Below are 27,445 nucleotides of genomic sequence, written 5' to 3'. Positions count from 1 at the left end.
GCTCACTTTATGTCATAGACAACTTTTTAGATCATACCGCTAAATGCGGTACACACAAGTGACAAGATATCACTGTGAATAGCTTGAAATCATACCCAAACATGTGTACCCATCTCTGCATCATTCTTTATACACCAAAAACTAATTGACTCTAACAAATATTCACTATGAACATGAACTTCAAAAGGTCAGGTACAACTATGTACAATGGAAACTTACTCCATCACTTCACTTTTGAAAAGCATCTCTAGATATCTCCACACAATTGGAATCAATGACAATGTACATCAATGTTGAATATTTTTATTTCATATCTCTGTAAGGGTAGACTTTAACATAAAAATAACATGCAAATACCATAATTTTACTAAAATCCATTAGTCATACAAGTGTATCTTTGGTTAGCATAGGAGTTTAACATGAGTTGACATCATGGGTTGAAATCAATGACAACATATTATTCTCTATCTACAACAATCTCCCCAATTTTTATTGATAGCAATGCTTATCTACAACATGTCTTATGTCCCCTTTGACATCAAGGGAAAAGGATAAGGAAGCTTCCTCTATGCCAACAAGACACATATATTCTACCCTAACAACTAACTCCCCTAGAGATGAGGATGCTTCAAAATAAGATGCTACATAATGCCTTGTTGATACTGAAAATGCATGGCAACCTTGATCTTATACTCTACATGTCTATAAAAAATCAAAAAATGTCTTATCTACAAAACGTATTTACTTTGAAGGTAGGATGTTCTTGTAAATTACCTTCAACTGGGCAAGGGATGTGTCCTGGATCTTATTTGTAGAGACCAAGATGTGTGATTGGCCCATTAAAACTAAATCTGAAAATCTTTTGCTTCTTCCATAGTGGTTGGTGCCTTCATCTTTTGATCAAAATAATCTACCTCAACTAGGATATCGGTCAAGGATGCATCCTTAGATATGCAACTTCTCTTAGCTTCCTAATGCCTCCTTTGATTTGTTCTTATTGATCTATAAGTTGCTTTAGTTTAGTATGATCTTTTTCTATTTGAGCCCTTGTAGTACCATCTCTATCCTTCTTTGGATCCTAAATGTTGGCCATTTGAGTTATTTTTGACTCAATGGAGTCCATCTAATCTTCTATGCTCTTGGTTGGCATAGGCCATTTTTTTTAAATGATACAATGGGGTAGCATCAACTAAGCATTTTTTAATATTTTTCAAAAAAAATTAAAATTTATTATGTGCATTAACCAACCTTTTATTTTTTAACTTTTTCATCGCAATTTTTTCTATTTGTTTCTCAAGATGAGATGAATGGATTTTGAAATAATCTAGAAAAAGATTCATTTGTTGATTGGGAGGCAAAGAAGAGTCAATTGTTTCTTTTTTGCTCGGTTAATACTACTTTATATTAGATTAAAAACAAAATACATTATCTGTTGTAAGTCTAAAAGATAGTTTAGAAGCTATCTATCAGTAACATAAAAATCCCCTACTACATACAAACATACCAAAACAGGCTACATTCTGACCCCTGCAACCAATATAATATGTATTCACATACAAAAACTGTCAAGAAATAAATAGCGGGTCATATTCAGTTTGCAAATATGAGCTCCTTGCCTTTCCTAGGATCATTTTGAAGATTCTTTGGAGGTCCGTCATTGTCATCTAGTCATCGTCATCCTTCGGCGGGAATCCTATCCACAATGTACGCTTTGTCTTGCACCTCCTCAAGCCCCTTGATCGTCCTCATTTTCTCTTCAATGAAGATGTCGAGCCATCATCCACAGTCCTCAACCCATAAGGACCCTACTTCTCAAGTTCTCGACTGACATCTCTTCTTGCCTAGGCCTCCAAGAGTTCAACAATCCCCCACAAACCAAATTGGAGAAGAGTCATTTTTTACCTTTGATAACCCTTCCTACATTAGCTCTATAGATTTCTAAACATGTTGTTGGAGGATCTCCTTTATTGCAAATGAATGGAATATGTCTCTTAGTTGCAACTTGTGAAGAGTAGATATATTTGACAGATCAATTTGTCCATCATTTGTTGGTAGTTGTAATAATTGGGGAGTATCACCAATCACAATTGCACTTGTTGTGCCAATATATCATTGAGGGAATCATGAGGAGCAATAGAGGAGGATTAGATTCTTCTTTATTTTTTGAGTTCTTCCTTTCCCTAGTGTGACTTTGTGCTTTTTCTTGATCAGGGGTTTCCTTCTCTAGAGTATTATCTTTCTCTTTCTTATTTTGTGCTCCATGCTTCTCTATATTTTCTAGAGCATCTAAAGTATTTTCTTCTTGTGTGATCTACTCCTCTTCTAAGTCTTGTTCATTAGTGTTATCTAGATGAGGTACATTAAATTAATTTGCATCATTTTCTTCTTGAGAGATAGAGGAGACTAATTTATCTTGTGCTTGTTACCTTGACTCTTCATTTACTTGTTTGGATTCTTGTCCTTTCTATCTCAATACTTGAGCAAAGATCTCCAAAATTTGGTCTAAGATGTCCATAAGAGGTGAATTGTATTTGATCATGCACATGACAACCACCTTCTCTATGGTATATTGATCAAAGGGAGACACATCCAGATAGAGATTTGCAACCTCCTTAAGAATTCCATATTGCTCAGTTCTATTAAGATTAGCTTTTAATTGAAGAGCATCATGAGGAGGTACCACCAAAGGATTTTTATTGGGTTTCTTTATTTTCCTCTTAAACTTTCAAATCTCTTCCTCTTCTTCTTCTTCATCATCATTAATATTTACAATCTTAAATTTTTTTCTTTTAGAAAATTGCTTAGGTCTTGCATACCCTTTCTTTGCCTTTTTCATCTGCTTTGGAAATTCAGATGTGGCTATTTTTTTGGTGGAAGATGTTTGTGTGGCTCTGGAGGGTTGTAGAGTAGTTGTAGTAGTCAAGTGGATCTACCAAACCTTCTAGGTGCTTGGATGTCCTATGGATGAGCAGGAAGAGTTATAATTTTCACAACAATGACAGCTTCAACATGTCATTTATTATGTAGTTCATCTCTATGTTTGGCAAGATGTTCCTCCACACTTTTCTTATTTTTCTTATCCCTAATCTCATCATACATTCCAAACTTCTTTGCATTATCATCCTTGAGTTTGGTGAGAAGAATGTCATCATAGACAACAATTTCTTCTTCATTTACTTCATAACAAAGTTTTGGAATCTATATTGTTCTAGGTTCTACAACCTCCACGTAGCAATTATCCTTGTGAACTAGGAAGGTGAGCAATCCCTCATATTTCTTACCAATTCTAGAGGAAATTTTGTACCTAACATGTTTTTGCACAACTTATCATCATGGAACCCTCTCACATGACTCCTAATTTTTGAAAAAACAAGAATGTGTGGTTGTCAAATCTTTCCCTTGAATTAAAGCAACTCATTCAAGAAATAGAAAGCTAAGTAGATAACTAGGATTCCATACCTGAAGTTATATCTTGTTTTCTTTGCTCTCTTTCTAGTAACCAAGAGTTGCACTCTCATCACTTCACAAAGTTTGAAGTCTTTTCTTTCCTTCATCTTGTACGTAGTATGAATCATGATACCAATAGTTGATCCTTCTCTATTATTATAGTAGACCTTGTATGCAATTACCATGGTGGCACATCAAACCCCTGCATCAATTATGTCTTTAACACTTAGGGTTCTTTTATCAGATGTTGCATTAGTTAATCTTGTTAAATCCTCATTCTTGATTGCCTTCATCACTGAAATTGGTGCAGTGGAACATAGACCAGTGACAACCCTAATTACTTAATTGGTAATTCTATAGGACTTGTTGATATACATGAAATCATCATGAATTTTTCTTAACACGTACCTGACCCATTCAAACTCATAGCAGCAATTAGGATAATCTTGCCATATGTTGATTTGCTTGGCTTCCACATTTGCATACTTTGGTTTGTAGTACTAATTATCATCAAAGAGTTCATATCCAAGTTTTTAAAAGTTGATGTGATCGATCTCATTTAGAGAGGATTTAATGTAGATCCAAACATCCTCTGTTAATACCACATTTATTGGATTTGAGGAGAATGCACCACTCTTATTTTTTTGTCATGGCTATGAAGGAAAATTTCTTACACTTCAGGTCATGGTCTTTCAACAACTTTGTATAGTTGTGGCATTGCAATTTTAGAAATAGGTTTTTGCAAAAAATCTCAAAAGAATACCTCTTTAAACTGTTGCTAAGGTTTCACCTTTCACACTCAGATATTCTTGGATGCCTTCTTCTCTTGCCTACTATAGACTCAAGTTTTAGCATTCAAATGAGATCAAAATGATTAAATATGGTCTAAATACCTTTGTATTTTCCCTAGCATTCTATCATAAGTGCACATATCCTTATTAGGTGGTCTTCCACTAGACTTCTCGGATTCATCCCAAAGGATCCCAAGACTCACCACAATCCTCTGCATGTCATTATTTTACTCTATGACTTGGAGTGACAGATTTAATTCTAATCAATAGTCATTTACTTTAGAGGGTATGTCATAGATCATCTTTTCAAGTTGAAATTCTCAATATTTTTTACTTCTTAGGTGGTTAAAATATTTTACAAATGGTAACTCCCCCTAAGTCAATGCTCTAATTTAATTTACTAGGACCTTTCTGCACCATGCACAAACATGTGCCTTTCTTTTTCTTATCATCCTGGCCTTATTTCTTCCTCCATACTTTTGTAGTATCCTTTCTCTTCACATTCATAGTGTCATCCTTCTTGTTCTGAATAGATGGTTTCACGCCCAAAATTATTGTAATTCAGACCATAGTTACCATAGTTCTACAATCTGCAGCTTCATGACCAAACTTATGGTATGCATAGCAATAACCATAGAAGTAATGAGAGCCTATTGCATTATATCTTTGAGGCACAGATGATATCTTATTCATATATTCATCTCTTCTTGCCTTAGTTCTACAATTAATTACTTTATGACCATACTCATTGCATGAATAACAATATCCTTTAAAGGATTGAGAGTACCTGGGATAGGTAGTTTGCTTAGAGGAATATTTCATGAAGTTCTTCATTTGACTATTAATATTTGTTTGATCATCCTTCAACTTTTTCTTATCATCTTTAGAACCCTCAACACAACCTTCATTCTTCTTTATTTCAAAGGTGTCTTTAGAAACATTTGACTTTGAATTCAGGCTCTTTTTAAATCCAAGACCACCATTATTATTTTGGGTTTTTTTGCTATTCATTATCTCATGAAGGATCTTGGTGTTGTTCTTGAGTTTTAGGTTTTTTTCTATCTTCTCTTATACTTTCTTCAATCCCTTTTTTAAAGAAATAATTTATCTCTCAAGCTTTCAACATTTAATAGATTTGTCATGGAGCTTGGTACTTAGGCAATCTTCAATCATTTTACCTTCCTCAACTGAACTTTTAGATTGGTGATAGTTTCTTTAGACTCTTTCAGTTTGGCCTTAAACTCTTCAACTTCGTCTCTTGCAATATCCAAATCTTCTAGAGAATATCTAAGTTCTCCTTCAAAATCAACCTCACAGTTGTCTGGATTGAACTCCATTGGGTCATTTGGATTCAAGTCCATCAAGTGAAGATCATCTTTGAAAAAAATATGTTATTAAACATCATTTCAGTTCCCATGTGTTCAAGTGCAGGATGTACCTCAGTTGTTAGATTGTATAAAGGAACCTTGCTTTGATACCAATTGTAGAACACACCCGGAGATTGAGAAGGCTGATGAATCAATCTTAAATAAAAATTATTTTACTTTTGATTCTAAGTCATTCATTTCGCAATAATGATTAATCAACAAGAATGAGAGAACACAAGAAACACAATCATAACACTAGATTTACATTGAAAATCATAATGAGAAGAATCATAATGAGAAGAGTTGCTTGAAACTACTGTCCAAATCTAGTCACATAAAAGATTACATGATTAGAGTAGGTTTTAATGTTATTAGGTCATAAAGAAGCATATTCTCCCTAGAATTTTATGGCTATGTCAAAGGAAGCTCACCACTCCCTGAATATTACAATAGTTTTATAAAAGTAATGGCATTTGTCAACATTACACTCTACTAACAGAGGCATTGAAGCACATCTTTATTTTCACTCCCATTTTAATTGATTTGATTTACCTTTTATATCCTCGAAAAGTATCCAAAACATCACTTAGGTTAGCTATAAGGTCGAAATTTGTAACACCACATTAGTGAGCCTCAAGACACATAACACAATAAAAATAGGTCATAGTGGTTCATGCAAAAGGATTATCTAGTCCTAAAAAATCCTACATGTTCAATGTGGAAGTTATTCCACTTGAGGAATGCAAACCCTTCTAGAATGCAAAGTCATCCTTTCAAGCACTTAACACTTCTATTCAACTAATCTGACTGATATGAATATTAAAGAGACTTAGACATCAAGTTGTTAATCATGATATGAGCATTATAGGACCTGTTAAACATATTTAAACATTTATTTTATGACATCAACCGATTCCATGCTACCACAAGCATTTATCTACTTGCACAAGTGAAAAACAATGTATACAAGTTCACTGTATCATCTTGACACATTGAAAATTGAACCAAGGTTGTATACCAAATCATTTGAAACTTTAATAAAACATTGCTTAGACATTAGTTAACATGTCCTAAAATCTAGTTGAATAAAAATGCCAATATGATGAAATGTAGAGCATTTCAACATGCCCTCACGAAGCACTTTACTCTACCTTAGCATTATCTAGTTCTTCGTTATCTATAACTCTTTCTACAAAAGAGGTCTTGACCTAAAAATTTAGGTATGCCACATTTCTATCTCTATAATGTAAGCATTAGAATACCAAGATCATATCATGTTGTGCGTAGGAATGCAAACCTAAACATTGTATCTTTATTTTAGAATATGCTCAATTTATCCCATAGACAACTTTTCAGATCATACCCTTAAACATATTACACAAAATTGACAAGATATCATTGTGAACAAATTAAAAACATACCCAAACATGTGATCTCCACATCATACTTTAGACACCCAAAACTAATTGACTCTAATAGATATTCACTATGAGCATGAACTTCAAAAGATAAGGTACAACTGTGTACAAATGAAATTTACTCCATGTCTCCTCCATCAGTTCACTACTGAAAAGCATCCTTGAATATCTCCACATTTGGCATCAATGACAATGTACAACAATATTGAATCTTTGTCTTTCACATCTCCATAAGGTTGAAATAGACCATAAAGATAACTTGTAGATACAATACTTGCACTATAATCCATAGGTCATGCAAGTATATCTTTAGTTAGCATATGAGTGTAACATAAGTTGACGCAATGGGTTGACATCAATAACAACATACCACTCTCTATCTAAAACGTTACTTTGAATTTCAAGTTGAAAATCCATTGGCAACCAATGAGTTTCATAAGATAAAGTAAAGAAAAAATATATAATTATAGTGAGATATATCTATCTACTAAATTCCATTGCCCTGTGGTCCTTATAAATGTGGGTCAAGATGCTCCTTTTTTTCTTCATCAAAACCACCTTCTTGAACTATATCTCTATTCCAACCTAATGTTCTTCAACATGTGCATTTTCTTACTCTTACATGTGCTTCAAATCACAGTCTTCATTTTTTTCCTTATGGCTATTCAACCTCTTTAGAATGAATCATTTTTAACTTTCTATAGAATCTCAAATTTTATAAACTTTTATATTCTAATCATGAATATAAGCCTTCCTAATAACTAATCTGAAAATAAGAAACTAATGTTATTTTACCCTTCTATGTCTTAGACGACATTTGTCCAACTAGAGTATGATGAATTATCTATTTTTTAGATAACAACTAATGCTTATAGAGTCAATTAGATCTATTGTCCCACCTTATCAATATTTCTTTAAGACTATTTTTTAAAATATTTCTTTTTAATTATTATAGATGACCTATATAATCATTGTATTTCTTGTAGAGATTGTAGTGGAGAAGACCTATCAACTCTTCTTGATTGGGTTCTTATTTAGTACAATATGACCATGAAGACATTATTTTAAGTTTATTCGAAATATCACCTTTCAAACTACAATTCATAGGATCAACTTTCTAGTGACCATTCACCAAAAGTTTTAGTTAAATTTGATAATTGAAATACCATTACCCACATTAGGACATGCCAAAGCTGGACTAGGAGGTTAGTCCAATTGTTACCTATTTATTTTTCATTGGAAACTTGCTTTTCCTTATATTCCATCAACCAACTAAGAAAACATGGACATCCATCACCATCACCACATTGGTCCAAGACCCTCATGCTCTTTGTAGAATCTATCTAGGTCTCTAGAGTAACATGGGATATCCCTCACCTACATATTGTTGGCTTCCAAGAACACGTGCTACTAATGAAATTTATCCCACTATCTAAGTGGTACAACTAATAGCCCACCAACATAGTACACTCCTTGATTACTACCAATCTTGAGCATCAATAAGCTTATCTTTGATCAAGTCATAAGATTTATCCATGGGTGATCATCTCATATGGAGAGGATTAGTCTACATATTAGAGGCATGCATTCTCTATGCTATGCCCTAGTAAGGTAATGACTCCAACTATTGTCGTAAAAGTTAGCATCTATACCCAACTTAGCACTATAATTGGAAAATATATTCCTAATTAGCAATACATAAATCACAATTTACTAATCGAGAAGTCTATACAGAAAGTCTTATAAGTTTTGGATTAAATTTCACAAACACATAAAACTCACCTGGATCCAACACAAGATGGTCTCTACTCAATAGGTAAACATGAATATACAATAACATAGTCAACCCATTCATTTCATTTAACTTGTTATTCAAAGGAATGTTATGTAGCAATAATAAGTTGCCATATTTCCTAAACACATTCATGGCCATATAATAGCCATTTTGGCCTCATTTGAATCCTCTTGAAGAGAGAAGGTAATACCAATTAGGCCAAATCTTGGGAGTTATCTCCCCTAAACCCTTCCTTCGCCCAACAATTCCTACATACCCACTCCAAAATGAGATCCATGTCACACATAGTTATCCTCACATTTTTTCTCAAATGACACCTATAAATAGTTTCCAATAATCAAAATGAATTAATGAATCCCCTTCAAATATTAATGCTTGGCCTGGTAGCTAAGAAATTGTTTAACTAAGTTCACAATATTGTAAAGCTATATTGAGTAACTTCTCAACATGACCTCCCACTGATATTTATCTTAATTCAATGTCACCATCTCAAAACCCTTACAATTATCTATTACGGATATCAAGCTCTTGAAGTAGACTCTATCCTATATTATTCATAAAACAGCTTGAACATCCCAAGGTTTGTCTTATCAAGATAGAGGCTAGACTTATTACACAATAGTAAACTATTTTGGTTCACATAAGCTCATAAGAAGGCACTTCCACTTAAAATCCATGAAGTAGATTTAATATAGGATTTGTATATGTATAAAAATGACCACTTTACTAAGTGAATATTTAATATTCATTTTAACCCATTCCTCTATTTAATTAAATTCTATTTAATTAAAATTATTCACATTCATCTATTTGATTAAATGAATTACTCAATTTATTTAATTAAGTTCACCCAAACCTTTCATAACCTTTAATTAAATAAATCACTTTATTTAATTATTTCCCCTTTCTCCCCTTTTAATTAAATTCACATTTAATTAAATTGTTCATTACAAATAAATAAATCTAATTTATTTATTTAAATCCCCCACTTGTATTTATGCAAGTTGCATTTATTTTAGTTGAAATAAAGTAATTTATTTTAATTAAAATTACCCTCCATCCACTTGCATTTTCCTACATCTCTCACTTGCCTCCTAAATCCCCTTCCTAAATTCTTCTAGAACCTATCCAATCCTAATCAATTAACCTAAACCCTTCAATCATCCCCTTTCCCTAAATTTGAGGATGTCACTTCTCAAATTTGGAGGAAAGTCTTCCAAAAGCATTAAAGCCTTTATGTCTTCAACAAGCTAACTTGTTGAGTTTCCCCAAATTTGGAAGGACTCTTACAAATTTGTCTCCAAAGTCTTCCAAACCATTAATGGTTAACTCACCCTTTTGGCATGGTTAGAGACTTTTTACCTAACTCAACCTTCATCTAACCCAAGGGTCTCATCAAGCATTCATGGTTTTACCCTTGGTTATCCCTTTAACCCTTGCACAAGAGTTTATCCTTTGGGTAAAAGCTTTATCCAATGGATAACCCTAACCCTTCCTTAACCCTTACCTTCTACAGTAACCATGAGGTCTTCTCAAGCATTTAATGCTTCTTACATCTCCTCTCAAGCAGTCTTATGTTGACAATTGTCAGTAGTTCATTGGTGAGAATTGTAAAAATGGATTGATAATTTGATAACTTTCAATCCTGGCCCTTGATAAGATTATCCAATCTTGACCATCCATTTCCCTGGTTTTTCTATAAATAGAGCCATCCTTCTATCATTTTCATATCCAAGTCTTTAGTATCAAACTTATAGACATTTTACTAAGCATCTCATCTTCATATATAGTCATTTTATCAAGCATTTAGCCTCTCTTTGATAGAAATAATCTTAATATCATCTTAAATAGGGATTTGCATTAACACATAACACTCATATTAGACTAGTATATCATGTTAGGATAGATTTTACTAATCCTTTTATCTTATCATCATATCCATGCTAGTTTAAATCATGTTAGATTTAGTATCATGCGTAACTAGGAATGCATTCATGCTAGATTGATCAATATCCCTCATTCTCATGGTTGTCATCCCTAAGTCACTTTGCTCAGTGATCTGAGAACAAAGCCATTGGCTTGTGGGGTCCTGTGAGATAGAGAACAATGGAACATCACTTGGGAAGTTGAGTTATTCAATATAACTCCATAACTTGCACCAAGAGTCCCATTGGTGTGTGGACTAGTTTTGAAATCGAATTTCCTATTTCTTTACACCACTTTTCCTGCACATAGAATTAAATAGATATCTTGTAGCCATATAAAAACCCTTACCCCAATACCCATATAGGAACTCATTACCATTACAATATGATTTCCTAGTTAATTTATAATTAACATGCATCTTGATATATTTTCCATATAATATTTTTTATTAAGGAAAAAATTGGTTTTGAGGGGACTGGAAACCCTATACAACAAGTTTTGAAGGGACCCAAAACCCTCAATTTTTGGGGGAATTTGGAACCCACTTATAGAACACATAAATAAAATACAACAAAAGAAACCTACAATCAATCCACATCCATACAAAACATACTAAGCATTAGAGAATTAACTGTAAAAGTAGGAGGTCAAAGCCATCAAACCAAAATTCTTAGACAGTTATTAGCAAAGGGTTTTTCTAGGCTCCCTTAACCTTAATAAGGGGTTTTAACAAGGCTCCCACAACCTTCCCCTCTAGTGACATGTAGATAAAATGTAATAAGCTTACAAGAATACTGGGTTTTAAAAAGGATACCAAAACCTTCATCTATTGTTGAAAGACAAATGCATCAAATACAAAAATCTCAAACTCCACCAAGGTCTCCACCTCCATAGGAGAAGGACAAAGAAAAATAAGAAATGTGTCAACAATGCCAATGTAACCACCCACCAAAACAAGAGCAACAATAGCCCCCTTGAAACAACTTCCAACTTTACAAACCAAGACACTCCACCTCAATAGCAGACCCCTCCACCTTAATAGGATCAATGAGAAGGGAAGAAGGAAAGAAAGAAAGACAAGCCCGATCCACCCCCACAAAAGGTTCTCCGCCTCAAAGGAATATTTATGGAGGAGAACTAGTGACATAGCATCATGAGCCTTCAAAAGATAACTATGACTAGGAAACCATAGAGCTCCAACTAACTGCACAAGGACGGACACACCTCAAAGCCAAAGAAAACCCTTAATTGAAAACAAGAGGCAACAACAAAAATGGGTCCATTGGGCATGGAAGCCAAAAGCTCAAGCTTGGGGAGAACAATAAAAGTCCCATCACGAGGAACTTAAAAGGGTATAAGAAGATGAGCATTGTAGAAACACATACCCCACAAAATAAAAGGGAGGGAAGCCCCAAAAGGGACTAGAAAGCCTCAAACATGCCAAATAGGGATTAAACCCTAGCAAAACTACCACCAAAAGTGCATAAAAGAGAAATTGAGGTGGCACTAACAAAGAGCTTCATCAAAGAGGCCAACCCATGAGGAACAAAGGCCCCCAACAACACCATGGAAAAGGGAAAGATAACACCAAAACCCTTAAAATGGGATCTCATGCAATCATAGGCCGCCATCACAAAAGCATCATCCAACTCCATAGTGGCCAAACAAGGCACAGAAGAACAAGAAAGCATCTAGAGAGGAAAACCCAAAAAACCCAAAACAACATAGAAAAATTTACCGCTACTATAACCCAGAGCCACAACACCCTTGGCAACCATTGAACAATTGCCATCCTCCTCTAAGGAGACCCCATGAGCAATAAAAAACACTACCTTTCTATGCACACACCAAAATTGCCTCCACCATGAAAACAACGATATCCATCACAATGCCTAAAAAGAGAGGAACGATGGAGCATAAAGGAAAAGTAGAAGCAAAAAGAACCTTCAAAGATGACAACAACACCACATCGCTGACCAAATCCACCACAATAAAGCCAAGAATCAATGAAACCCTAGCATGCAAGAAATAATTTTGTAGATGTCACCTCTCTCCACATCTCCATCATCTTCATAACCGTCTGCATCTGAATCTACATTATATGTTTCCCTTGCAATGACCACCCCTCCAAAAACCCTACCACCTCTCTTCTCCCACTCGTGCCCACCCATCATCTCAAAGGTTTTACAACATAGGTGTATCCTTGCACTAACTATATCCATAGTAATCTTTCTTTAGTTCCCATAGTGGTTCCCTTATTGGGATTACCATACTTAAGAGTTTGATAAACATCATGTAATCATAATATCAAAACAATGTATCAATACTCTAAAAGCCTTGATAAGGCTCCTGATGGGTTCTCATTTCAATATGGTTCAATGACATCGAGTATCATATAATAATAAATGACATCCTAGTAAATCCACATAAAATCCTTTTTAACCTTGAATGTCATGTCAATGTTTGCAACTAGTGTTAAGAATGATTAAATTTGGGTTATACTCAAGACAATTGGAAACACTCTCTAATAATAAATAATAATAGTATTGCCCTTTTGAATTTTTATTTACCTTTTATGAGACAACCACTCATTCTTCTTTATAGTCTAGTTTAAGGGTTGGATAATATCTACATTCATCATTTATACTAAATATGAAATTAAGGACCTAAATAATAAGCAATCCCATATGACAACCTTGGGTTTACAAAAAAAGTTTTTTTTCAAATTTTAGTTGTTGCAATATGTATAAATGTCACAAAATCACGAAACATCTTAATTATCCAACATAAAGTGAGAACAACAACTAGGGATAGCATCACATAGATGCAAAGTCAACAATCCTTACAATTTTGTAACCAATAATGACATTTAGTTCAAGCATTTTCTTTGGTTTAAGTCGGCACTTCCATTTTATTTCTTCATTAAAAGATTTGTGCAAGACATTTCTAAAAGGTAATTGCATATCATGTTCACTTGTGATTCACAACATGAAAAATATTTTTGAATTTTGTAAAAGTATAAATTCCATCACTATTAAGATTTTGACTTAGAAACCATTGTGTATTCATACAAGGTTAATATAGATGTCATAAATACTAAGCATGATACTCCCACCAATGTAAAATTATGTAGCCTGAATGGGTAGTTACTAAATCTTATATTATAGTCATTTTGGTATCACACTTAGCCTTTCAAAGTAAGCTTAACATTATTTTGATATATTCATAGTTTCCCTTCCACAATAAATGAAAACTAATAATAGTTTACATAAAATTTAAAATATAATTATCATAATTCAAGTGAAGACACATGGTCAATTGTCATTAACATGAGAAACTAATCATGTTGCATCTTTCAAACTAATAAAAAGAATCTATAAAAGATTTAAATTGAATGGTAAATGATGAAAGTGTTTTTATGAACTTTATAACCTTCTAGAGACTAAATGTTTTGAATGAATTAGGAGTACAATATAAATACAACATCATATAATTTTCATTTGCGTGATAGTAACTTTGATGCTTTCTTGGTTTAGCATCAAATATTTGTGGTCATGCCCTCAATATTGCTACAACAAGAAACACCTCAAATTATAGTCTTCTTAATTTTTTCTCCACCACACTTGATATGGTTGTGGTGCTAAATAATAAAACTCCTCCCTCACATCAATAAATTTCTCCACCCTTGAACCCTGAGAATGCATGTAACTTGTTTGAACTCTTCTTTCAACATAGACAATGAAAAAATTGGCAAATGTTGTGGAATTTGGGCTAGCTACTTACCAGTTTCATTTCCTTTAATGTTTATAAAGCCTTTTTGAACAAATCAATTTGTGCATATCTTATGATCATGGTATTCCAAGAGAACGTATCTCCTTTGATAGATCACACCCTACCTTCATGCTTCTTGCATGCTTCTATATATATAAATACATGTTTGCCAAGGCAATCATAATGACCCTTGAAAACACTTTTCTTTTCAAAGATTTTTCTCCCCCTTTGTAACCTCTACCTACTCACACTTATCTCTTCTTCTCTCATATAGTATCCCTACTTTCCCTCTACAATTTATTCCCATAATAGAGCCTGTGTCTACAAATCATGGGGTCATGGGTGCTTTAGAGTCTACCTTACATGTTATATTAGTCTTCCCCAAAACTACTATCTTCCACCTAAAAGGGACACCATGTCTACTAATGGTTTGAAAACTTCTCTTTCCACTTACCTATCCTCTATTTATGACATTGCATATGATGTTAAGTTATCCATGCATGTGCCACTACTCTTGCCCTCTCCAACAAATGCCCACACAACAGATCCATACACAAACCATATCTCATTAAATGCATCTTCTTCCATCATCTTTTCTATCATGACATCCATACCTATGTCATTACTCTTCATTTCTACCATCCTTTACGCTTGCCTATGTAGGATGTGACTTCCTTTGCCCCTTATGATAAGCCATCCTAGCTTATTAAAATATTGTATTTATTAATTCCTTTGAAAATTTTGGTTACAAGCCAATTCAATCGCTTTTGTATGCATTATACTTACCTCTAAAGTGGTTCTCTTTTCACTAATTTGACCAAGTTGGAGTAATTATTTATAATATTTAACAAGGTGTATACTAAAAATACACCCTCAAGTAAGCATTTTTGCTCAATCTAATCATCCACTTTTACTTTATCGGGTATTTTTTCTCAAGAGAGGTCAATATTATACTATTGAATACACATTTTGAAGTTAACCTTTGTGAAGTACCAAAGTGCATGCATCAAGACAAACTCTTCATACTTGTGTATGACATATGTTCTAATTCATTTCTTCAATCTCACATAATTTTCATATACCTATAATCAATTTTCTTGCTGTGTGGTTTAACATCATATCACAATGTCCCACTAACCAACATTAGAAAAAAATTAACTTAGAAAGTACATTTTTTCACTAATGAATGAAACATAGATCTATGCATTTCTTGTAAGTTACTATTCGGATTGCTTCGTACCATGCCAATTAGAGATCATTCCCAAATTTGTGACTTCATCTCCAAGTATCAAGTTAGTTATAAAGTGCCCATTGAGGGTATTGATATCTCTATTTTTAACACAAGTACTAACCAATTAAAGCATACACCTTTAGTTATTTGTAGTTTGTGTTCTTGATAATTCATGTTCCTACCATGAGAAGGATTTTTAATACCTTTAAAGATGTAGTGAAATTTCACACATAACAAAGGGTAAGTCAAATCCAGCAAGTGGGTTAGAGGAAATAGCAATCAATAAATGGCATAACCTTCTATTGTGCACTCTATTTTTTTCCTTTACAATTCATAGATCCAACTTTCCATTTTTTAGCAATTTAGGTTTTCTTAATTAGGACTAGTCATCCATTTTCACAAGCTTAAAAGTGCATTCAAGAAGTTCAAGGAAACTACAATCATACCAGATGACCAACTTAGTTATGGTTGATTAGTAGTGCAAGGCCATATCATTAAATTCATATTCAAGGGAGATTGATAGGTCCAATGTTTGAACCTAGTTGGACTAATAGCCATGTAACAACACCCCCTCAATCACTACAAATTATTTTAAAAAATTAATAGTACCAACCTAATTGACCAAGCATCTTTTTATAGGTTTTAAGGTTGAACTTCCTAGTTTCTTCAATCACCATGTTGGAAACAACTCCATGCCACCACTTATGCTTACACAAAAGATGGTAAGTGCCTAATGTCAAGGTAATTCCTCGGACTAGATCTAAACCTTAAGAGTTCATCCATGTTTATCTTGCATATGTACCCTCTTGTGGAAAATCAAAGGTTGTGTAGTTTTCCATTGAATGTTAAAGGGAGTTCCCTATCTCCTCTCATATGAGATCTTCGGTCTCTCTTTAAATTCTGACTAAAAAGCATACATGCAATCTATTAACTTAGTCCTATATAATAAAATTATAACTATTTGTCAACAAGATCTTGTTTCATAGTAAACATTAATAATCATTAGTGTGCTAACACAAAAATACACAAGGGTCATATCAATCCATAATCCCCTTATTATCATAGTGAGTGGCTCAAGCATACATAACATATATTTATATGACTAGATCATACACATCACACATACACATTGACTAGCTCAAGCATACATCATAAATATTGTAGTCACTATTTCCAATATGTGTCACATAAATACCATGACTAAATCCAACAGACATCGCATATACATAGTGACTAGCTCCAACATGTACATAACATACACAGTGACCAGCTCTAACTTATCACACATATAAATATTGACTAACTCTAGCATACATCACATATACACAATGACTAACCAACACATATGCAATGAGTGACTAACACATCCACAATGAGTGACTACTCAACTACCCTTTGAGTACATCCTAGATGGAAAAAGAATGTTGGTGCATTATGGACTACAAATTAGGTTCATTCCACCCTTTTCCTCGATCTTTTGCACCAATTATGATGATGACAAGCATCCCATACTACTTGTGATCATCAACAAATAAATATTGAGTAAAAACAAAAAAAATCACAATGTAACACACAAATTCGTTGAACATGCCTATACCTACCCACCCCATCCAAATAGATTTTGTGGCCTATGGTGGGAGACTAGACAGTCAAACCAACCTAAAATACATAGGGTCAACTTCTTGATGACAATTCACCCAAGGTTGCATGTACATCTAATAATCTAAGAAAGAATTACACACATTAGGACATGCCAAAGGTATATTAGGAGGTTGGTCCAACTATTACCTTATTATTCTTCATTTGAAATCCATTAGATGACTAAGCAAATAAGAACATCGATCATTGGCGTGTCACTTGCCCCAAGGCCCACATGCTCTTGGTGGAATTTATCCAAGCCTTTAGAAAAACACAAGGAAACCCTCACTAATATGTCATTGTCTCCTAAACCCACATTCTACTAGCGGAATCCATCCCCACTATCTAAGTGGCATGGTTAATAGTCTGTCAGCATAATATGCTCCTTAACTACTATCAAGCCCAAGCATCAATAAGTTTATCTTTGAGTATGTCTTAGGATTTACCCATGAGTGATCACTTATAATAAAGAGTAATAGTCTATGTATTAGAAGTATACAACACCTACCTATGCCCTTATAGGGCTCTAACTCCATCCATTGTCATAAAAGTTAGCACCTGTAGCCAACTTAGCATTGGAAAAAGATAATCCTAATTAGGAAAAAGTGTATCACAATTGATTGATTTGAGAGTTTATACATAGTCTTATAGGTATAGGATTAAGTTTCACAACCACATAAAAATCACTTGGATCCAACACAAGATGAACTCTACTCAATAGATAAATGAAAATCAGCTTTTAGTCTGTCCACACATTAACTTCATTCAACTCAATATTTGGAAGCACATTATGTATTAAACATAATTTATTAGATTTCCTTAACACATTCATAACCATCAAATGCTTATTTTAGCCTCATCTAAAGTCTATTGGAGAGAGAAGATCAAACTAATTAAGAATAACCTCAAAGCTTGGGAGTTATCCCCCTAGACTCTTGCCCTACATACACGATGTCACAAGTGCATCATTTTCCCAAGGACTAGCTACGTATCTACTTCCAAACAAGATAAAAATCACACGTAGTTCTCCTCACATGGTTTCTCAAAGGACATCTATACATAGGTTGCCATAACCAACATCAATCAATGAATCCCCTTCAGTTGTTAATGCTTCACAGTAGGTAGCAAAATGTTTGACTAAGCTCAAAATATAGTAAACCTATATTGAGGAACTTCCAACAAGGATATTTATCTCAACTTGACCTCGCACTAATATTGATCCTAATTCAATGTGATCATCCCAAAACCCTTACAATTACTTATTAAGGATACCAAGGTCATGAATTAGATTATATTATATAATATTCATAAAGTAGCTTGAATGTCCTTGGGTTTATCTTATCAACAAAATGGCTAGACTTATTACACAACACTAAACTACCTTGTTTCATATAAACTCATAAGAATGCACTTCCATTGAAATTCATAAAATCGATTTAACATTGAAGTTTTTCTACTCTATGGGTCAATATATATCTTGTAGTCATATAAAACCCCTTAATTCAATACCCACATACCATTCTAGAACCATATAACATGCCTTATTATTATATTTATGAGGAAAATATGCAATAAAGGAACTTATTGCACCTATACCACTACGATAGAATTTCCTAAATGGTCCATAATTACATGCATCTTGATACCTTCTCCATTTAATGTTACCTCTAATATTATCAATATTACAATTGTCTATAACCTCATAAGTCTTACAATATAGGTGTATCTTTTCCCTAGCAATATCTATAATATTGGTTTAGTTCCCATGGTAGTTCCCTTATTGGGGTTATTGTACTTAAGACGTTAATAAACATCATGTCATCATTGTATCAAATTGATCCATCAATAATGCTAAAACCTTGATAAGGCTTTAGATGGGGTCTAACTTCATTAAGGTTCAACAACACCAAGTATCATAATAACATATGACATTGTCCTAATAAATCCACATAAAATACTTTTCAACCTTGAAAGATATATGTCAACATTTGCAGCTAATGTTAAGCATGACCAATATTTACGTTGTACTCAAGACAATCAGCAACACTTTGCTCATCATATTTTCCTATAAAGATATACACTCCCCAATATTGGTAATAATAATAGTCTTACTCATTTGATTTTGTTTACCTTTTATGAGCCAATCGCTCATTCTTCTAATAGTCTAGTTCAACGACTAGATAATATCCACATTCACCATTTATACTATATGTGAAATTAAGGACCTAACTAATAAGCAATCCTATATGACAACCTTAGGTTTACAAACCAATATTTTATTCATATTTTAATGATTGAAAGACGTAGAAACATCACAAAATTGTGACACATCTTTAACTATCTGACATAATGTGACAACAAGACCACATAGATCCAAAGTCTTTAAACCCAATCAATAGTCCTCGCAATTTTGTAACCAATAATGACATGATGATTTCTTAGTTCAAGCATTTTCTTTGGTTTAACTTAGTACTTCCATGTTATTTCTTTATTAAAAGATTTTCATAAGAGATTTTTAAAAGGTAATTGCATATCAAGTTTACATGTGATTTGCCACAACCTAAACAATATTTTTGAATCTTGTAAGAGTATAAATGTCATCACTATTAAGATTTTGACTTCCAAATTGTTGTGTATTTATACAAGGTTATATTAGATGTCATGAATACTAGGTGCAATACTTCTACCAAGGTAAAATTTTAGATTACATAAATAGACTGAAATAATATAATAGTAAAACTTAATATTATTTCAATATATTTATAATACCAGATTTCAATAAATGAAACAAAAAATAATACATAAAAAATAAATGTAAAGTATAACTATTATAAATTAAGTGAAGGTATATACTGTCACTAACAAGAGAGATTGGACATATTACATCTTTTGATTAGCATAAAGAATCTATAAGAGATAAATGGAATCTTAAACAATGAAAGCAATTTTATGAAATTGATAACCTTCTAGAGACTATACGTTTGAAACAGAATAGGAGTCCCATGTAGATATAACATGGTATAATTTTCATTCAAATGACAGTTACTTCAATGCTTACGTGGTTTAGCCTGAAAAACCCATGGCTCTCGCATCGATAGTGCCACAACAGGCATCACCTCAAAATGATACTCTTCCTCGGTTCTTCTAAACCACAGTTGACATGGTTGTGATGCTTGATAGAAAATCTCCTCCCTTGCGTCAAGAAATTCGTTCACCCTTTAAGCTTGAGGATGTTTACAGCCTGTTTGAAAGGTCTTCTTTCAATGAAGATAGGGAGAATACTACCAACTATTATGGAAATTTGGCTTCACACCTACCAATCGCGTTTGCTTGAATGTTTATAAAACCTTTTCAACAAATCGATTGCGTGCAGCTAGTCTATGTCTTGAACAAAAGCAATGCTAAATCCGTGATCAAGGGCTGACCGTTTTACCTCACCTAAGCACAAAATATTTTTATTTGTTCATATATGGTGTGTTTTTCGATAGGCATAACTTGGTATGAGCTCAGTAATAGGACACCATTAGACAGGAGCAAAACGGAATTCTTCCCTTACCCAGATAGGGAGTTTTGTGTACAGGTAATATTTCATTCTCTTTCAGAGGCTGGCCCTTTTCATTCGAATTCCAGCATTTATGATAATTCTAATCTACCACTTCATTATAAGTTTAATTGTGGACGTTAACATTATTTTCTCGGTTTCTAAGTATCATGAATCTGAGAAGTCTACGCGACATCTAATTCTTTTTTTTCTATTAATTCACAGGCTTGTGCTGAATCCATTGAAACAAGCAAGAGACATCAATAGGATTCTCCGTCGAGTCAAGGAAGCGCAGGGAGATTTGGTTACAGATTTGCTTGTGCACATTTTACGTCTTAAGCAACAAGACCTCTTTGCTGGTGAAGGTATGCTAATATAGATTTTAGTTTAACCACGCATGCTCTTTGCTCAACTTTCATCATTGAAATAGCCTCAATATTTACTTTGGAAGTTCATCTATAAAAACATTTGGAAAAAAATTGTAGTAGTTTTTGATCGACGTTTCCCAATACATTCTACTATTCATCTTTAGGATGATGAAAGCGCGTAAGTGAAGATGAGTGTGCGCTTTTCTTTTCTTATAATATTGCTTGCATGGGCAGATGGCACGAGAGAAAGTCATCAGAGAGAAAATTTCGAAAAGGAAGAAGAAGAGAGAGAGAAGCAGGTGAGAGAAATAATTAAACTTCTTAGGCTGAATATACTTGAGAAGGAACGCGTAGCTGTGGTTATACTGGGTGATAGCGGGCACGGCACGAAAAAGCTGGCCAACGCCGTATATGATTGTTTGAAAGTGAAACTATCTTTTGAAGGTTGGAAGTTGTTCCTGGAAAAGCCGGCGGAAAATGGGGAATTACAAGAGTTGGTTTTGCAAATTGAGAAAATGAAAAATGAGCACGTCTTGATATGCATCGAGAACATGGTGCAGGTGCAGCATCTCAGAAGGATTTTAGACATGAAATCAATGAATCCAAAAAAATTCAGGTTGCTTGTAACGTCTCTGAACAAGGGCGTCAAGGCACTACTTGAGGAGTATAAGTTTACATGTGAGGAGTTCATTTGCATTGAAGACAACCGAGAGGATTATTCACAATGGAAAAACTATCCCCTCCTTGGAGAAATGCTCGAAATCTACCATAAAATAGCCAATGAAGCAAACAAAGAAACTTTAAATAAAGTTAGTGAAGACAATCTCATATATGAAACTTTTAACTTTGCCTTAGAATATGCATTTAATTACCTTCCGTTAAGAGCTCAGGATGCATTCCTCGACATCTGTTTTTTCTTCTCGGAATGGGATTGGGATGAAATTTCTCTTATTGTGGGAAAGCCAGAGGTTGAAACGCTAGAAGCAGATGCGTGGGTGAAAAGGGATAGTACCAATAAGATATCAATTCCAGAGCACACCCTTAAATGGGCCCGGGAAACGCGACGAATAGAAAGTGGAAGACTAACCAGCACAGTTGACCTTCAAAATGTCCTGGATAATGAGGAGGTATGAATTGTCCTGTTCAATGTTTTCTTCCCATCCTTTACATTCAATTGTATAAGTTATCCTTGAGGCTTTCTTTTTGCAGAATTCTATGCAAATCAAAGGAATTTGGTTGCCCGGTGCAAATGAGACAGTTGAAATTCCTGCTGAAAAGCTAGAGCTTATGTGCGATACCCTCCGAGTTCTTTCATTGGGACGAACAACGGTTGTTAAGGGTAACTGTAATAAATCATTTGAGAAATTGATATTTTTACAAGCATGTGGAACTTCAATTAGTTTTGTCAATCTGAAAGAGCTCAGGAACTTGAGCTACCTCAGCTATGATAGAGATGAGGATTTCGATCCCTCCCAGGCAAGTCTTAGTTGCATTGCTGGGTTTATATTACCTCTAGCACATCTTTATATAAGTGAAAGAGAATTGTTTCTTGTACGCGTATTTTTTAAATCATCATGCATAGCTAGAATTTCGTGGAACAACAAGGAGACGAACCCAGAAGAATGGTAAAATGTCTACAGCTTCCTATTTTGCTAACAAAATTGAACCTTCTCTGTTTTAATCGTTCAACTGTTTCATGTTTAAAGAAAGCACACTCTAGAATCCGTTCTCATCTAGAGAATGATTTCACATTGATGTGTTACTTGCTAGTCCATGGTTTATACACTGTTTATTTAGCCTTTAAGGGGTTAAAACTAAATTGTTGACAACTCTTATCGGTTACTTTGAGCGATTTAACATTCTCCATATCACTTGCAGCTCGTGTAGATTCACTGATTTCGTAAATCTTATAGCTATTATATTGTCCATGCAGTTACCCCCAGAACTGAAAGTTGTGAAACTGTGTGGAGATGAAAAGTTCAAATATCCTGTTGGACCCGGGGAAAAGGAATGCGTTGCTAGGAGATTGGAGAACCTGAGTACAATAAAAGTACAAAAATTCCAAAGGTTGCGTATACTGGATCCCAAAATATTTAGGCCTAATGACAAGCTGAAAGAATTGTCCGTAAGTTCATGCAGTGTAGTAGAGCTTCCTAAAAGTTTGACTCAGTTGTACGCTCTCCAAAGGCTGGATCTTCATGACTGCAAAAACCTCCTCAAATTGCCCAATTCATTTGGTAACCTTCTATGTTTAACAAGACTGGATTTGAGTTATTGTTCGTCATTGAAACGGCTTCCAGAGTCGTTCGGTAAGCTTCAACGCTTAGAAGAATTAATTCTAAGTTTTTGTTCAGCATTAAAACAACTGCCGGCGAGTTTTGTGCGTTTGGGTAAACTGAAGAAGGTTACATTCTCGCATTGCTTTAATATGCATAAGCTTCCTGACAAGTTTGAACAATTGAGATCTCTTGAAGAGCTTGACTTGTCATATTGCAAGAGTTTAAAATTTCTGCCTGTGCATTTTGAGCTGCTTTCTTCATTGCATTTTCTCAACTTGGATGGCTGTAGCAAACTAGAGAAACTACCCGATAACTTTCCTGAAAGCTTATTCAGCTCAGAATCTGTCGCTATGAAGATGTCAGGATGCTCAAGTTTGACAGAACTACAGGATGAGTTTTGCCAAAGTAACAAGATTGAAGATCTATCATTAGCTTCTTGCACCCATTTAGAGCGGCTTCCCAACCAAATTAATGAGTTAACCCAACTTAGATATCTGAATTTGTCAGATTGTCAAAGTTTGCGTAAGCTTCCGAATAAATTCAGTGGGCTTAGATGTCTTGAAGGCTTGAATTTAAGGTCCTGTCATAAATTGCGAGATTTATGTGATGGCTTTAACTGTCTCCAATCATTAAAATATCTCAACCTCTCAGACTGTCCTATTTTGGAAGCCAAGTGGCTCACATCAGTGAGAAAAATTGGGAGCCTGGCGTTTGTGGACATTAGGAAAAGTCAAAAACTGGAGGGTAAATGGAAGGAAAGACTTCCCATGCCGCACCACTTTAAAATGATAACGGAAGAGAAACCAGAAGATAAGGTAAGTTGTAACTCAAAAAATAAAATTTAAAATAACCGCATTTTAAGAGAGCACGCTATATTTCGTAATACCATCTGCATATTTGGAAATATTTTATTTTTATTTGTTAAGTAACTTTTCAATATGCTCCGTATGTCAGATTAATAATGAACAGAATATTTTGAGCAAGAAATCATCCAAAATTTTCAAAGACAAAGCAATCCTGGTTTGCAAGGACGGAAGCACTTTCTTTCCCTCCAAAGAAATCCCAGAAGGCACTACTTTGGTACTCATTTTTGATCATAATAATTCACACTGGGGTCGAGAAATGCTGGAGAACAACGTGGATGAGCTTATGACAAATTTGAGTGAACATTGGCAAATAATTTACATTGGGAAATCTTTCAGCGCACTTCCACCAAAGCTGGCAGACAGAATTATTGCATATACACCTGACAATCCTGAAGCTCTCTCATTTTTTGATAAATGCTTATCAATAAATGCAGAAACTGACTTTTGGAGTTTCAACACATATATAATTAAGACAAAAGTTGAGGAGAAGCGATTCAAACAATGGGAAAGTATCTCAGGTACATTGACAGGAAAGAATTTCAGCTTGCAAAACTACCACAAGCTTCAGTATACAGAAGAAAACACTGGCGTTGATTTTCTGGAGGCGTTACTCAAGACAAAAGAGGATGATAGGTTAATGTCGAAAGGCAATAAGAAGGTTCTGAATCTCCTCTTTCAAGTTTACATGGAAGTAATATCATATGGAAAATAAGAGGAAGTTTTTTCTAATATGTATTTTGAAATGTTGCAGGTTTCAATCAATGATCTTAAAAAGAACATTATCTTCCTACTTATTTCAACGGTGGAGATATCCAAATCACAAATGTCATTCCTAAAGGAAATGTATGATGAGATGCGAAACACAGAACATGATCTCAAAGTTGAATGGGTTTGGTTTCCAATGCCAGATGCTGATAAAGATATGTCTGTTTCGAATGATCACACAGATATACCATGGGTAGTAATTTCAGGTAAATGGCTAATGGAGCAATCAACTGTCAACAAAATCTTACGGGAAAGATTAGGCTTCTGCGAAATGCCTATACTTGTGAGCTTGGCTGCTTCGGGACGTATTTCTATCGCAGACGTGATGCCCCTGTTGGCGACGCAGGGTTCAGAAGCATGCCTATTTCTGAATAAAGTGATGCCAAGAAAGTTGTCAAAAAAGGATTCTGACAAACTGGATATGATGATGAAACAATTCCACTTGAACGTTCTGTTCAAGGATATTTTGATGGTAAGTAGGATTATTAGATTTTAATATTTTATTTAACGTCAAGCTAAGGATATAATGAGATTTACAATGAAAAAATTATGGTTTCTTCTTACAGGACGCGGAGAAGAAGTTGAGCGGGTTTCAAATGATCTGGTTATATGGTGGCGATCCTGAGAAAATATCAGATTTTAACAGTAAGTTAAGTCGTCTTATAAAAAACATGGACAGAAACTGCAAAATCCAGATACTGTATGTTGGAAGGGGACGCTTTCTGCATGATATAAACAGTATAAAAGAAGAAGAAGACTTGCATAGAAAGAACACTGATGGCATTAAATGGTTGAGCCTGAGCATTAAGGATATGAAGAAGTTCTGGCACCGCATGCACTATTTGGTATATCTGATAGCATATCAGATACGAGAGGAAGATAAAAAATTACTTTCAGCGTCTAACAATGAAGAGGAGGTTAAAAAATTAAATTCTCAGAAGAAAGAGGAATTTAAAAAGTTAGACAGTCTTCGGAGGCTAATGCTAGGTCTCCTGTCTTTTGATTGTCTCTCCAGAAGAAATGGCACTGTGTGGATGATGGCAGTGGATGGGTTTAACAATGGCAACTTCACAGGGAGAGGGAAAGAGCTAGTGGACTTATTATCCGCTAATATTGAAAAAAATATAGATTCATCCATATATATAGAAACTGGGGTAGGGGAAGTGTATTCAAGGAAACACTTTCTAAAAGGCGGATTGATAAAAGTAGAGAAGTCATCTGAAGATCTAGCTGCAAAGACCACCTTCAAAGACGCGCCATGGTTTGTGGTACATCCCTCATCACAAGTTGAAGAACAAATTTCAGCTAGTATGTCTTGCTCCATCTGCTATGTCGGAGACCCTGTCTATCATTGTGATGCGTGTGGATATTTTGGCATATGTGAAAAGTGCTACATCCATGAATTTGTAGGAAATGTTGAGGTCACCACGCACTAGGAGCCAACTCGGTATGGTATGCCATTCCTACATCCAAATGTCGTAATTGCATACAATCCAAATCACTACAATATTTCTCATCTTGCTGTCATCTATAAACATTTAACTCTGAATCTTCTGTTGTGACAAGTTATTTTTAACTGTGATACAGGTTGGAAGCTCACAAGACGTGTGCTATTGGTCTTTAGCTATGGCATTAACATATCCATTAAAGGTAGAGAGTTCCTTTTCTTCAAGATAGTTGCAGACACAATTTTGTGGTGCAGCGTGGCAGGGTAATGGCAGACAGGCAGTGTGCTACTTTATGTGTCATAGGGTACCTTAGACTCTTATTTAATTTTGCAAAAATGTTTCAGTGGCTTTATCACTTCAATAATCTTCATGGTTACAGTAGGTTTAGAAGGTTTCTAAAAATTCAATTGGGTTGGTCCACCTGGAGTTACGACCATAATTTCATTATAATATTGACTATGGATTGTAGAATTCTTGTTGATTGTAAAACATGTTTAGTTTTACTATTTTAATTTGCTTCACATGTAAATTATGAAACATCATTTAGCAATCTTATTTTTAGATTATAAATAGAAGATTATAAGGAAAAAATAAATATATTATCAAAAGTTACTTTAAAGTTTTTTGTTCTATATTAAATCTTATTTGATTTACCTTAAAATGAATTATTTCTTTGAAATTTTTTAATTGAGATGTCTAAAATCTACTTATTATTAAATAATTATCAAAAATTTATTAGATAATGACAGTAGTAAAATATAAGAAAAAGAACTTTGAGAAATACTACTTATAAA

General features: G+C 34.2%; 1 protein-coding gene across 1 annotated transcript in view; it reads left to right on the top strand.

The window, feature by feature from the left end:
* Window positions 1-27,163, top strand: part of LOC131056351 (uncharacterized) — a 45,483-nt gene extending 18,320 nt beyond the window's left edge. Inside the window, exons 4-11 of the mRNA XM_059209078.1 lie at window positions 21,151-21,290; window positions 21,528-22,420; window positions 22,503-22,769; window positions 23,227-24,387; window positions 24,527-25,096; window positions 25,190-25,675; window positions 25,770-26,650; window positions 26,791-27,163. Of these exons, the coding sequence (XP_059065061.1) occupies window positions 21,151-21,290; window positions 21,528-22,420; window positions 22,503-22,769; window positions 23,227-24,387; window positions 24,527-25,096; window positions 25,190-25,675; window positions 25,770-26,639 (4,387 nt within the window). The 3' untranslated portion in view covers window positions 26,640-26,650; window positions 26,791-27,163. The remainder of the gene's footprint in view (window positions 1-21,150; window positions 21,291-21,527; window positions 22,421-22,502; window positions 22,770-23,226; window positions 24,388-24,526; window positions 25,097-25,189; window positions 25,676-25,769; window positions 26,651-26,790) is intronic.
* Window positions 27,164-27,445: the final 282 nt, after the last annotated feature.

The sequence above is a fragment of the Cryptomeria japonica genome, chromosome 7 (genome assembly GCF_030272615.1).
Source record: "Cryptomeria japonica chromosome 7, Sugi_1.0, whole genome shotgun sequence".
In the NCBI taxonomy this organism is placed as follows: Eukaryota; Viridiplantae; Streptophyta; class Pinopsida; order Cupressales; family Cupressaceae; genus Cryptomeria; species Cryptomeria japonica.
Note: the sequence above shows the minus strand (reverse complement) of the source record. Positions and strands in the feature narration are given on the sequence as shown.